The sequence below is a fragment of the Alosa alosa genome, chromosome 13, assembly GCF_017589495.1.
Source record: "Alosa alosa isolate M-15738 ecotype Scorff River chromosome 13, AALO_Geno_1.1, whole genome shotgun sequence".
Lineage (NCBI taxonomy): Eukaryota > Metazoa > Chordata > Actinopteri > Clupeiformes > Clupeidae > Alosa > Alosa alosa.
This window is the reverse complement of record NC_063201.1, coordinates 22,900,651-22,914,954: the sequence shown is the minus strand read 5'-3', so window position 1 is coordinate 22,914,954 and position 14,304 is coordinate 22,900,651. Positions and strand designations below refer to the sequence as shown.

Genomic DNA, 14,304 nt, shown 5'->3' with positions numbered 1-14,304 from the left:
GATACTGCAATTGTGGGGTGTATCAGGAACGGGCAGGAGGAGGAGTACAGGAGCCTGGTGGAGGACTTTGTGCAATGGTGCAAACTCAATCACCTTCAACTCAACACTTCAAAGACCAAGGAGATGGTGGTGGATTTCCGCAGGTCTAAGCCCACTCTGCTACCAGTCCCCACTGATGGGGTCAATGTGGAGGTGGTAAGCACCTACAAGTATCTGGGTCTCCACCTGGACAATAAACTGGACTGGTCAGACAACACTGATGCACTCTACAAGAAAGGGCAGAGCAGGCTGTACTTCCTGAGGAGGCTGTGGTCCTTCAATGTGTGCAGCAAGCTCCTCAGGATGTTCTACCAGTCTGTTGTTGCCAGCGTCCTCTTCTATGAAGTGGTATGCTGGGGAGGAAGCACAAAGAAGAAGGATGTGGGGCGAATTGACAGGCTGGTAAGGAAAGCTGGCTCTGTAGTGGGAGCTGAACTGGAGTGCATCACTTCAATATCTGACAAAAGGACCCTGAACAAACTGATCAACATCTTGGACAATGAGTCTCACCCACTCCACAGCACTATTGTTAAGCAGAAGAGCCTGATCAGCTGGAGACTTCGCTCACTGCCTTGCACAACAGACAGACTGAGGAAGTCATTTGTCCCCAGGGCCATTGAAGTGTTCAATGCTTCACTTAAGGGAAGAGGAGAGATAGACTTCTCTGCATAGTCTGTCTGCCTCTTCACCCCCTCCATGTTTGGATACTGTCTGTCCACTAGCCACTTTTTACCACTGTCTTTCTGCCTCACTGTTTGCGTGCTATATTAGCACATTAGCACATATGCATAACCCCTCCCTCCATGCCACAGCCGAACTGTGGCCACACTTATATACCTTTTCTTAAAATAGTTATATATATATAGATATATAGATTTTATTCTTGCACTGTTGGACTTACTCATTTGCACTATCACCATGACCACTATCACCATTGCACTATCACCATGACACTCACTCACACAGAGCACCTTACCTTACCTTACTATGCACAGAGAATCACAGGCTCAGTCCCTGCCTCAGTCATTGCAAGCACCTCTTGATTGATTAATCACCACTATGTGGATACTGTTTTTAGAATTGATTTAGATTAAGTGTTAGTTAGTATAATTTGTATTTTAGCATATTTAGTATATTCTTTATCTTCTACTGTCCTTATTGCTTAAACGTTCCACATACTCGACGCACCCGACCGGTAGCGCGACAATGTGACGTCACAGAAGCGCCGTAACCATTTATACTCGCGCGTCGTGGTCACGACACTAGTTGCAATATTATCCTGAACAGAGGTGTCGCTGTTGTGAAAAGATTAACGCTAACTATGTTACACAGCAGAAGAAGCTGCATTAAGAAACACTAGTAGCAGAGAATGTAAACGGGCTCTGCTATTATCTAGCCTCTGTGATGGTACTTCAGACTTTGGTTGCTACTATTCACAACTACCACCATCATTATCATCTAGTTGCCAAGGTGTGCGCACAGGTAGATAGATAGATGGATATATAGATAGATACTTTAGTCATCCCGAGGGAAATTATAATTAATAATTTAAACAGTTTAGTTAGCTGGCTAGCTAGCTAGCAGCTGGCTGAGTTTGTGTAATTTCCTGAAGTGGAAAGAGATTTTGTTCAGGCCTTAATAGATATCCTTTGTTTGAAAATAAATCGTTTCTATTATTTCCTCTTAATTCTATGTGTTGCAACTCTCGCTGGTAACTTTGTTAACTTATCCAGCAAACTATTAAAAATTCACGACTGTAACAAAACACTGCAACTCTCGCTTGGCCTCGAACTAGTCCATCTTCCTGTTTCCGCTTTGTCGCGCTCGTCTGAAAAAAAATGAGTGGTGCGCTACCTCACGCTACCTGGCTAAAATCCTGGCGTGCCAGCAAGATCTACGTCATTTTGACGTCATGGTGTCGCGCTACCGGTCGGGTGCGTCGAGTATGTAGAAGCCCTTAGTTGTGTTTTTATATTATATACTTTTAATTACTTTTTCTGCTGTTAGTGAATGTGTGTGTGTTGTCTGTATGCTACTGAGTCCTTGAATTTCCCCTGGGGATCAATAAAGTATCTATCTATCTGTGATGGCCACAGCCGCACATGGTAACACAAGCCCTCACTCTACAAATGCACATTATTAGTTTCTTTTGGTACATCATGAATTTGCTGCACATTGTATTGTTTGCAGTCACATGTGCTATTCTATTCAAATAACTCATACAACGCAACATTTTGTTTCATTTATTTATTAGTTTTTGTACTTTAGCCTTACATTGTTTTATATGGGTGCACACATTTTAACACTGTAAGGTTATATAAGTTGTTTGTTACTAATCATGTGTTTCTTTTCGTTGGGGGCGTTCCCTTCCTGGTTGGGCAAAGGCGTGGCTGAGGCCTGAGAGGACCTAAGTCTCGGTGCCGACGTATTAGACCATACCACGTCTGCCATGTGCCCGAAGGGGAATTTGGCCTTAGTTACTTTGCTCTGTGTTATGATTTAAGTCTATGTATTTAGTTTATCCCCTTTTTGTGTCATTTGGTTTGGCCAAGTCGATATATATGTTCCCTTTTGTTTCATTGTGTCAGGTCAGTTTTTTGTTCAGATTACGTCACGTCAGTTGTGCCTTTAGTGTCTTTATACTTTTGGTTGACCTCTTTTATAGGCCTAATTGTCAGTTTGTAGACTTTGTCAATTTTTGATCATTTTTTGGGTAATAATAACCCTCCATTTTGAACCAAACCTCCTTGTGTCCTCATGCCTTCACTGATCGGTCCCTTACACTATCTATCTGAAGCCCTGTTTCTTTTCTCCCACGCCGTTGTACACCGAGGGAGAGGTGCGCTTTTATCCCTCAAGATACTTTCTCCTCCGATAATAAACTTGTACTAGTAACGAAAGGCAATCGAAAATGTAGCGAGTAGATTACTGACTCAAAAATGTACTGTAAAAGTAGAAGCGCCGTTTTGAAAAAGGAATATGGAAAGTTGTCGTTTCACAAAAAAAATACTTTTTTACTCATGTGCGTTACTTGTAGCACGTTACTACCCACCCCTGTGGTGGCCATATGCCATGAGCTCTGAACTGTTTGTTTCGTAAGCAAGCATGTCTATGTGTTAGCCTACTCCAGTTGGTCAACTGACATTATCGTTGTCATTGTTTTTGTCTATGCAGCTCTGTTTCAAAATAAACAGCAGACCCTACCGAATCCAAATATATAATGTATTCCTCTGTAAAATTAGGCTAGCCGTTAATTTTGAATTTGATACCATATCAATGATTCACACAGATCAACTGTGTTTTGGGCTACATGACATTTTTTCCCTAAGTACAGGTCCCTTCAGGTGGCAAATGCAGAGGAGTATTGGCATATCCTTTTTGCAAATTGCTACGCCATAGAGTATCCCACCATCATGATCCTTAAGATTACCAGGGTGACATGCTTTGGTGACATACATGCAAAAAAACATAAATAAATTCATAAGACACAAAATGTTTTTCCTTGACATAAAGGCTGATATAAGAAATGTGAAAGTATTAGCCTATCACATCATATAATGCCAGGTGTAGCCTAGACTGTCCTAAATAAATAAATAAAAACCAAACTAAATCATGTATAAATGGACCATATACTGTATCACCAAGATTATAGTTCAAAAATAAAGGTAGGATTTTTTTTCTGAAAATAGCTTCGAGCCTTGAGGGTTAACCTCTCTATGCCTTTTGGTTGCTTTGTAGTCAGCATACTCTTCACACGACTAACAATGAAGGCAGCATTGCTTTTTAGAGAACCTGAAAAGTTGGTTTCTCTAACTTTAAGACTAACTGAATGCATATGCGTGCAAAAATGACAAGTATTTCCCCCCCACGTGTTCATGAGCAATAGACAACCTGCAGTGCAGTCACCTTCAAGTTGTACTGGTAAAGAAAATAACATGCTGATCCCTTAAAAACAGACAAACAAAACAAAACACCTTTTAACAATTTGAGTACATACATCTTACTCCTTAGACCTTCCTAACACACAAACATTACATACTTTATGCTTTTATGTAGGTTAAGTTAATAGAATTTTAGGTTTTATACTCGGTCATATATAGTGACCAATGGGAAAAAGCAGTCCCTTTTTTATACAAATTCATACAAATTGATCAGTAAGTCCTATTTGCACAATTAAAATCTTAAAATAATAGTAATGATGACATTGCTTATTCACCATAGAACAATGTAATATGGTTAATGTTGTCTATAACTGTATTATTGTGAATGTAACAAAACATTTGATCTTATATCTCATACAACAATGTACAGTGCAACCGGAAAGTTTTCAGACCCTTTCAAGTTTTCCACATTTTGTTATGTTTAAGACTCATCTTAAAATGGAATCAATTCATTTTTTTCTCCATTTTAAGACGAGTCTGAAACATAACAAAATGTGGAAAACTTGAAAGGATCTGAAAACTTTCCAGTGGCACTATAACATTGCTCATAAACCTAAATTGTGCCTGTTTTCAATCCACCTAGTGGATAAGTGATAGCTTACTGTATAAACATTTGTGAACTTTAATGGCTGGCAGGGACATTTTGACCCTGGAAAAAGTCTTGACAAATAGTTCGGTCTGACATTGCTCCATTGTGAAGCAACTATGCACGAACCAGAGCTGTTCCGACCAATCAAATCGGGTTTAACGATGGACAGGTGAGCAACAACACCTCTTCTATCACGTCATCTGAGCACGCTTAGGTTGATTTTGTTTGCAACAAAAACGCTGTGGCTAGAAGGAGACAGATGGCTTCTAAGACCCCATATGGAAAAAATGTATATTATTTCAATGAGGTTTTATCACTAAAAACGATTATTTCTGAAAACTTTGGTCAAAGTTGAGATTTGGAAAAACTCATGGTTTCACTTTCATCAAGGGAAAACAGCGTTGCATTGTGACATGTTGTCCTCGTTCGTTTGAAATCTCTGATTGACCACCTGTTCGAGGGATTTGCGACAGCCTTCCCCAGCTGTTTATAACATGTTTGTAGGTGTTCAAAGGAATTATTTTTAAAAACGGAGGGGAAATATCAGTTTTTCCCTAATAGCCTACCTTGCTACGTGTCTCTTAGATTTCGCTAACGAGTGTTGTAGAAATTGACGGCACAATAACTTTTACAAAAGACCAGAAAACAATGTTTTTTGGCAAAGGCATTTGTGGAGAAGAAGGATGGTTCGTGTGTTCTTCCTACATCTCACAGTAAGCTATTTCGTTGCTCTGATGGTCTATCCAATTGAGTGCAGAGACATCCCCCCGTCGGTTGAAACATGCCCCATAATTACGTCCCAATGGAGCAGTATCAGACTCATATTATGACTAGAATTTGAGAATGGCGTCAGGCTACTCGACAAAGGGACCCCTCAGTCAAATATCACAGGTTGTTATGTAATATATGTCTCAAAAGATCCCCTCAATCATATACCACGGGTTTATGTTGTTCACCCCTGGTATCTAATGTGGGGCCCGTCAGTCAAGGCTTGTGGGAGGGGCCTTTTCACGCCTGTACCCAGTGGCAAGATTTTGACTGTGAACATCTTTGAGATTAGCCTAACTGTATTCATAAGTGCGCAAAATGACAATTATTTTCCCTTATTTCCCTCCCACATGTTCATGAGCAACAGACAACCTGCAGTGCAGTCACCATGAGTTGTACTAGTAAAGTAAATAAACTGCTGATCCCTTAAAAACAAACAAAAACAAACTTTTTGTTGTAATTAATGTAACTGCAATTCTAAAATACTACTGTAACCTAATTCTTAAAAGCTAGGTACTCAGTTTGTAATAAGACTGCAAAGAATAATCTTGGAATTTAGACTCAGTGCAACTTAATCCTAAACAAAATTGACACTTGTAATATACACCTACATAATTTTCTAGCTAGGCCTATAGGTGTGGGCAACAACATCATGCATATTAGGCCTAGTGTTTCCTCAGACTTTTCCTTCGCCCTTTGGGAGAAATGTAAGCTAAAAAGCAAAAATACATTTGTAGGATATTCCTTAGTGACTGTCTGAATACCGCCCGCCCAAACACTTCCATTGGTGGATTTTTTTACCCTATGGGCCGCCGAGGCCCAGCTGGATGAACGGGGCCGCCTCCCGAGGCATATAGGTTCCCTTTCGCCCACTTCTTCCTCCACACTCAGGTGAAGAGCGCTCCTGAGACAAAAACAATGTTCGCCGGTAAATCTTGTAACAGCTTAGCCATGATGCTGGCAGTGGGACTTCTGTGTGAGCCCATTTTAGGTGAGTGTGCGGCACAATTTAGCGCCTATCTTCTCCAAAAATGATGGTGGGAAATAACTCAGAGTTGTATCTGTGCGTGCGTTGTATGTGTGTTCATGTTTCATGTGAAGCCTACCATAGGTCTATCCGATTTCAGAAACATTGTAATTAAACTGAAACAGAAAAAACACCTGGAAGTAGCCTACAAATAACTTTCGTTTTCTGTTTGAATAGGTCTTTTCAGATATGCACTTTTAAAAACATGATCATTGGGAATAGCAAAAATATTTAGGCTAACATCTACAGCAGCAGGCAATATTGGGTAGTAACCGAGTAGTTGGTGATTACAGCAAGGTTGCTAAGATTGTGAGAGGTCTGTAACTTTTTAACTTCAGTTGAGATCTACTGCCTGACAAAGGATCAACCCATCATCACAGCATACAAAACCGTAGGAGTGTTGGACAAGACTTCACGTAAAACAGTTAACTGTTTAGAATGTGTCCGTCACGAGACAATGACCCGTACACATAGATTAGCAAACCGATAGCGGACATGACCAGCGGATCAACGTCTTCCTCCCTTTATCAGACTATTTGGGGATCTATAGTCGTATTTTAAACTTGTGCATGTCTAGCAACATCAACCATTAAACGCACAGGATGATTTATATTCACTTATTGTGTCTGTAGGTGTAAGCGCTTTCATGCCTAGAGATGTCAACTGGGGCATTTTCTCTCTAAGTCTGGTGCTGCATTTTACATTATTTTACATTACAGGAAGCACCATTTCCTCTGATTGAACGCCCACTTCATGTAATGCTGCATGCGCGAATAGGCTACCAGTGTCAATTAGAGTTCATCGCCACAGTGGGTAGGTTACTCAAGTGCTGGCACCCTCAATAATCTGCATCTTATTGAAATTACTCCGATGCGTTTACCAGATTACCAAATTACAGTTTTCAAACAACTAAATTGAATTCAGGACCACCCAAATGGTTTCCAAATAATGATGGCTCAATTTCACTTTACAATACAAAACACCATACCTATTCAAGACAACTTAATTTGAAATCTGCTTACCTCAAAGCATAAAGTATGCCGTGGATTCCAATATTTGAATAGTCCTGCAAACTCTAGCACAGCATCAGATTCTTGAATAGGCTACGAATAAAATACTGAATTGTGAGTAACTGACAAATCGTCAGTAAAACTAGGCTAATGAACAAACGAAAGCTGTTTTTCCTATCAGATTGCAAAGTTAATGGAAGGAACAACTGATATGGTGTCCTACAAGGTCTTTTCTGAGATTGATTTCCCAGTTTATTCTGTCTATGCTGATAACAGACCGCTAAATCTTTTTGGTTTTTTCCACTCTCTTGGCTGTAGCACATGCGTTCTAGCTACGAAGCTATTGGTTCCTTCACTTTTTTCATCATTGAGATGCTCTGTGTTAAACACACGCGTGGTTGTAGTGGTCGGGGGGCGCGGTCTCTCATTTGGTGGGAGAGCTATTCCATTTATGATGCTTTCGTTACATAACTCGGTAACACAGGCAGGTGAACAATAGCGTTGGCTGTTGCTCGTGTTATCGCGGTGTAAGCATCTGTGAAGTGTCTGCAAAAATAACTGGGATAACACATTATAATTCAATAATACAGTTTACAGTGAATGTCATAGTGTAGCATGACACGGTCTGTCTAGTAGTATTATTAACCTACATTAGGCTAGGCTAGTTCGCATATCATCAAAGCAAAGCAGTTTGTGAACAACAGACTAAATTGGCGTTACTGTAGGCCTACCTCCATACTTTTAAGCACAAGTTAACCGGAGTGTTCTTTTTCAGAATTCACCACGACTGTTTAGCCTACACAAACTAATTTCACCCGACTGTATCTGTATCTAAACGTTAATCGTTAATGAAATCATTGTTGAATTAGGCCTATATGTTTTGCCAAAAAAATATTTTTCAAAAGTTTAACCTTCATGAGTAGAGAGCAAACAGTAGCCTCTCTAAATGAGGAAAAACAAACGATTTTTCTTAGTATTCGTGATAGGACCAAAGACTGTAAAAAATAGGATAGGACACGTAGGCTAGAGTCATGGGGTTTTAATATTCTAAATAAAATATATGACATCTTAGTTAATAGACCACCTCTCAACATGCAGATCTATGCAAGGCTACACTTATTCATTCTAATAATGAAAATATTATGAAACGCTGTTATGACTGTGCTTAATTGTTTTCATATGGAGGCAGGAATGCAGGCTATTATTCTTATGTCATCGGCTTGTTTATTTTCGGACTTTTGTGTCCAATGGGATGGTGTGCGTGGGGCCATGGACAGTGCTTTTTTTTGTGCATTCCATTTCAGTGGCTGCACTTAAACGTCTGACCTAAAAACATATGACGGGGTAAGGAGAAGAAACAGAATTTGTCCAGACTTACTCACAGAAACACTATGTATCTACATCATAATAAGATGCAACACGAATAGAGGTCAGTGTGTGACTCAATACATGTGAATTTAGCCTAGATAAAATTTCTACATTTAGAAATTGACACTGTAATATGAGTCAACATAGCAGCAAGTGTGGTACCTCTGCACAACAACCTCAAGTGAAGTTACCTTATGATCTGTTGTAGTTTGCGCAGTCATGTGAATAAACTGACAGCACTGATCTATATTTGTCTTGGTCTGACTATATTTGACATTTGAAAGGGTGTGTTTGGATAGCCAGACTATTTGTGCATTCCACAGAGAGAGAGAGACAGAAATAGCCACAGGCATAGTCTCAGACACAGACGACGAGAAATGACAACCCAGCACTGTTATGCACAAGGAGCCTGTAATATCCCACCGGTCTCCACAAGAGGCGCAAACTGAACGAGTACCATTCGCCTGCTCATTCAGCCCTTGTGTGGTCAGTGATAGTGCGACAAAGCCACTGTTGGCTGCCCAGCACAATGTGCAGCCGGGGGTCAGGCATGGTGGATTAGCATGAGAATGGTGCACTAGGGCCTCGGTGGTATAAAAGCAAGGGAACGAACAATGTTTCGTCTTTGTCTCGCTATTGGTGCTCCATGTCCTCACCTGCCGGGTGTGCGGTACCCACAAGCCCTGCTGATTGTGTGGCTGTTGACGCCTCTCTCTCTCCCTCCTCCTCCTCCTTCTCCCTCTCCTTTTCCTTGGATTCCTTCTCCACCCCCTCATCTTCCTCCTCCACCTCTGTTACCCTTTCACCCTGTCCCTCTCTATCCTTCTCTTCCTTGTCCTTCTCCTCCTCCCTCTAGAGGCCTCCGGTGAGATGGATAACCATACCTTCCTGTACTTTGCTTACGGGAGCAACTTGCTTAAGGAGAGGCTACAACTTAAGAACCCCTCTGCCACAGTCCACTGCATTGCCAGACTTAAGGTGAGGTCCAAGTGTCTCAGCACATAATGTTTTCACTCGAGAGATGGCTTGGATTTTCTTCTGAGACAAAATAGCCTCTCCTCCAACTCCCTCAAGATTTTCCCCAAGTCTGCCTTTCCCTATGGAATCTGGTAGTGACTATGCAAGTGCAGTGATGATGTCTTTTACATTATGATTATCTTCTCTTCTTCCTCCAGGACTATAAATTGGTCTTCGGCAACTACAAGGGTCTGGCCAGTGACCGCTGGCATGGGGGTGTGGCTACGATAGAGCACAGCCTGGGGGATGAGGTGTGGGGGGTGGTATGGAGGATGAACATGTCCGACCTTGAGTCCTTAGACAGGTAGGATTTCTCAGTCTGCTCACAAATGCACACCCAAACACTTAGCAGCTTATAATTATTTTCAAGGGGAAATGTAGATTTTCTCAAATTAACTTGTAATTGGCATGTTGCATCCTAATGAATTGCATGTTTTATGACACATTTATGTTGCATTGCTAACTCTCTGGAGCTTCCATTGGGACTTTGTGATGTAAGGTGGGCTTTGATGTTTATTTTCATTAGGCTTTTGATTAATTTGACATTGTTTATTATTGATATTCTCCTTAATGTAGTCTTACCATGTTATTGTTGTTATATGATTGAATGGACATTATTGTTTATTATTGCTATTTTCCCTCATTTCCATTGTTTATTTCATTAGGCTATTGATTGAATTGACATTGTTGTTCATTACTGCTATTCTCTTTATTATAGTCTGACCAACATCTTAATTTGTTCCCTGTTAAATTTAAGTATTATTTTGTTTTGTATTTGTATGTCGCCTTGGACAAAAGCGTAACCATAACCATAACCATGATGTATCTCTGGGTCTCTGGTCAGGCAGGAGAATGTGAAACTTGGAGCCTACAGCCCAGTGGAAGTGTCTGTGTCGACCCGTGGTCAGGAGCTCAACTGCCGAACGTACATCATGAACAGCTGTGTGTACGCTCCTCCCTCTCCTCAATACCTGAAGGTAGCAATCGCTTCGCTGTCCATTCATCCATTTCACTGTCACTTCCCTCTCTCCGGCCACCATGGTCATCTCTCAACTCCATGTCATGCCAAGTACCGATAGGGTGGTCATATGTGATCTGTTAGGAGAACTAAGCAAATAATTGATGGTAGAGTTCTGAGACGCGATTCTCTTTCCTCAGTAATGTGACGTCAATTCTTTAAGCTGAACGTCAATAGACTAGGCCCGTATTAACACTGCTGGAATAGGACAATGTTTCTGTATTTTTTTTTTTTTTTTGTTTCTGGTGTTTGCCCCTATTCCCTCTCCACTATTGTGAAAGATGGACAATAGGGCACAAATGGCAACTGGGACATTAGCAGTGGGGGGAGGGGGGGGGAGTCATTCAGCCAAGCCCCACTCCAAACATTACACCCACAGCATGCTGAAGCCTCTGGAATTTGCATCTCGCTATCATATTTGGATTTAAGCAGCATGTCAGAAGCCTTTGTTGGTGACACTTTAAATTGCCAGCCGGACTGGTAAATGCATGCCAATCCATCTTTCAGATTGACAAATTAAATAACGGGAAAAGGTCAAAAATATGACCTTTCTGGAAATTTCTTTTCCCCTTCCTCGTCACTGGTTTATAAAAGTGCCAAATAATCATGGCAGAAAGTGTGACAGGCCCGGCTTTGTGTGGCCAGCTTTGTGCTCTATCGTGTGCATGCGAGACTCATATGGTGGACGGTGACATATTGTTCTCTCTCTGTGCCAGAGGTCTGTGTATGTGCAGTATGTGCCTGAGTGAAATGCATATTCATGGGCATGTGGTCGTCACTCTCTGCTTTGTTTCCATGTAGCATGTTTGTCTGTGTGTCACATTAAGTGGTCATGTCTCAAACTGTATGTGAAGGCAGAGGCAAATCAAAGTGATGATCACTATGTTTTTAGACATACAGTAGGGGAGAGCCGGGACAGTTGAAACATTTTTTAATTAAACGTAATTTACAAAGCGATCGTACCACACTGAAAGCTAATATTTAGTCACTAGTAACCTACATCTGTCCTCTGTCAAATACAGATGCATTTTCAGCTTTGAACAAAACCGTTCAGGAATTATTACAGAAAAGTGGGACGTGCGTAATGTTTCATTCGTCCCTCCTGGTCGGGACAGTTGAAACAACATAAGGGTACGAATGAAACATACAGTTTAAGCCATATAAACGTCCAACAACTTCGACATTTTACTACATATCATGAATGGTACTCCCAAAAGGTTTTATTTTAGACAGATTGTTGCAGGGCTATACGTCTTTGTGCATGTCTGTTAACAACTCATTGCCATCATCGTGAAGCGTGTATGAAGCGGTTTTTGAAATATCATGCCCTGTGGATGATTCTGCCATGTGTTATAGCTAGAACGGTAAGCTTTCCCATTATATCATGTTTATATTGTTGAAAATGTCGTTTCACTAGGTTTTTACGTGGGTTAGGCCACTGCACATCCAAATAAGTAGGCTTAACGCCGGCCATCAGTCTCCATAGGATAACATGAGAAAACTGGACCCCCTGCCTGGTGGGCCCAAATGTATTTTCATCTTCCTAAAACTGTTTTTCCATATCTCACCTCCATAAATGATTGTTTAAACACAGATATTTGTGCATTTAATTAAAATACATGGAGTTACAGCCTGGTCGGGACGATTGAAACACGTGTTTCAATCGTCCCGACACGTTAGATTATGGGCAGCCGTGGCCTACTGGTTAGCACTCTGGACTTGTAACCGGAGGCCAGTGGGCCACGGCTGAAGTGCCCTTGAGCAAGGCACCTAACCCCTCGCTGCTCCCCGAGCGCCGCTGTTGATGCAGGCAGCTCCCTGCGCCGGGATTAGTGTGTGCTTCACCTCACTGTGTGTACACTGTGTGTACACTGTGTGCTGTGTGTGTTTCACTAATTCACGGATTGGGTTAAATGCAGAGATCAAAAGAGTATATATCCTATCCTATCCTATCCGACATATGTCACTATAGCTTGTTTTGCTTTCCATGTAAACAAGCATGCGATATGAAATTCTGGGATTGTGGAGAACACTAAATGGTCTACTGAATAAGCATTAAGTTAAACGTTTTACATGAAAAACACTCATTGATAATCGAAAAAATTTAACCGCTAATGAAGTTTACTTTTGTGCATCAAAACTCGTTTATCGCCAGTAACTGCGTGTTAAAATGACATAGCAGGAAGATATTTGGCTGATAGAAGGAGGTTAACATGCTCTATGTTTTGACCGAAGGACGTCGGTCTATCATCATTACACTCGGAGAAAACTGGATTGTTTCATTCGTCCCGTGTTTCAATCGTCCCGACTCTCCCCTACACTAAATAAATGTCCCAAATACGTGTGCCCGTAGGCGATTTTTGTTGAACTTGAGAAGCACAATTATGTTCCAACTCCTACAGAAAAAAATACTTTTAAACTGTAGTGGTGTCAATATATGTTTATATGTTTTTTCCCTCTGTCCTTGTAGGTGATTGTCATGGGTGCAGAGCAAAATGGTTTGCCAAAGGACTACCAGGAGAAACTCCGATCCATCGAGACCAACAAATTTGAAGGGCCACTTCCGGTGATGTTAGAGGTCGAACGTGCCATTAAGAGATCAAAGGAGAGAGCAAACCACCGGTCAGATGCATAGTTTTGATTATGGACCGCACCTCCGATGAAGGATGTTTCCCTGTCTACCGGTATCCACAGAGAGTTACTTAAGCCTTTAGTCAGCATTTAGGAAAAGGCAACAGGGCTCTCGTTTTTTTTTTCTGGTGAAGCACAGAAAGAATGCTTGACCACTTTTAAGTAATTCTTCACATAAAATGTATAGTTCCTCAAAAAATACCAAAGGCCTTTACAAGGCATGGAAACTGAAAGGTTCTTGCACAGAGCCTTAATTCTTTGTATATTTAAACTGGGTTTAAAGGGAGATTTTTTTTATTATTATTTGAAAAGGGTAAAACAGATGTTCCATCCACAGAACCTTTGTCTTGGTCACAATAGCCTGGTAAGGAATGCAAATGCTAATCCAACCTTTGTATACTGTAGTAGTAAAGTAAAGAAATAAAGTATCATAAGATGTTCCGTGTCAGTATGTTTAGTGTCTATTGTTGCCTATCACCTTTACATTTTCAGAGGATTCTGATAGACCGCATAGATCCTGACTCTCTCTCTCTCTCTTCCCCTTGTTCTTTCTCTCTCTGTCTCTCTCTCTCATTTCCCCTTGTTCTCTCTTGCTGTCTCAACAGTGATTTTGACATTCTACACTCCACTCTCATCAGGTCATCATGTAGAGATATCCATTGAAAATCTCCCAGAAAAGACTCAGTGAAAGAATGAGATTCAAAGATTTAATTCACAAATAATTGAACAAAGTACTAAAAGAATTGAAAGTCTTGAAAGGTGTAAGCTCTGACATCGGTCCAGGTCTTGGAGCATCTAGACACCACAGATCCTGCATCATAGCTGGCAGGGGCAGAGTCTACCCCCTGGGCAGATATACAAGGATCAAAATGGTGGTGGTGGGGATGAAAGAGGAG

General features: G+C 41.1%; 2 protein-coding genes across 2 annotated transcripts in view; one reads left to right on the top strand and one right to left on the bottom strand.

Moving 5' to 3' along the window:
* LOC125305810 (sodium- and chloride-dependent transporter XTRP3-like) overlaps nucleotides 1-7,629 on the bottom strand; it is a 52,355-nt gene extending 44,726 nt beyond the window's left edge. Inside the window, exon 1 of the mRNA XM_048260795.1 lies at nucleotides 7,387-7,629. The gene's annotated coding sequence lies outside the window, so the exon portion shown is untranslated. The remainder of the gene's footprint in view (nucleotides 1-7,386) is intronic.
* Nucleotides 6,198-13,856, top strand: ggctb (gamma-glutamylcyclotransferase b). The gene is made up of 5 exons (XM_048260808.1): nucleotides 6,198-6,328; nucleotides 9,599-9,720; nucleotides 9,918-10,063; nucleotides 10,604-10,736; nucleotides 13,248-13,856. The coding sequence occupies exons 1-5, from the start codon at nucleotides 6,256-6,258 to the stop codon at nucleotides 13,410-13,412; spliced, it is 639 nt and encodes a 212-aa protein (XP_048116765.1). The 5' UTR covers nucleotides 6,198-6,255; the 3' UTR covers nucleotides 13,413-13,856.
* The last annotated feature ends 448 nt before the right edge of the window (nucleotides 13,857-14,304 follow it).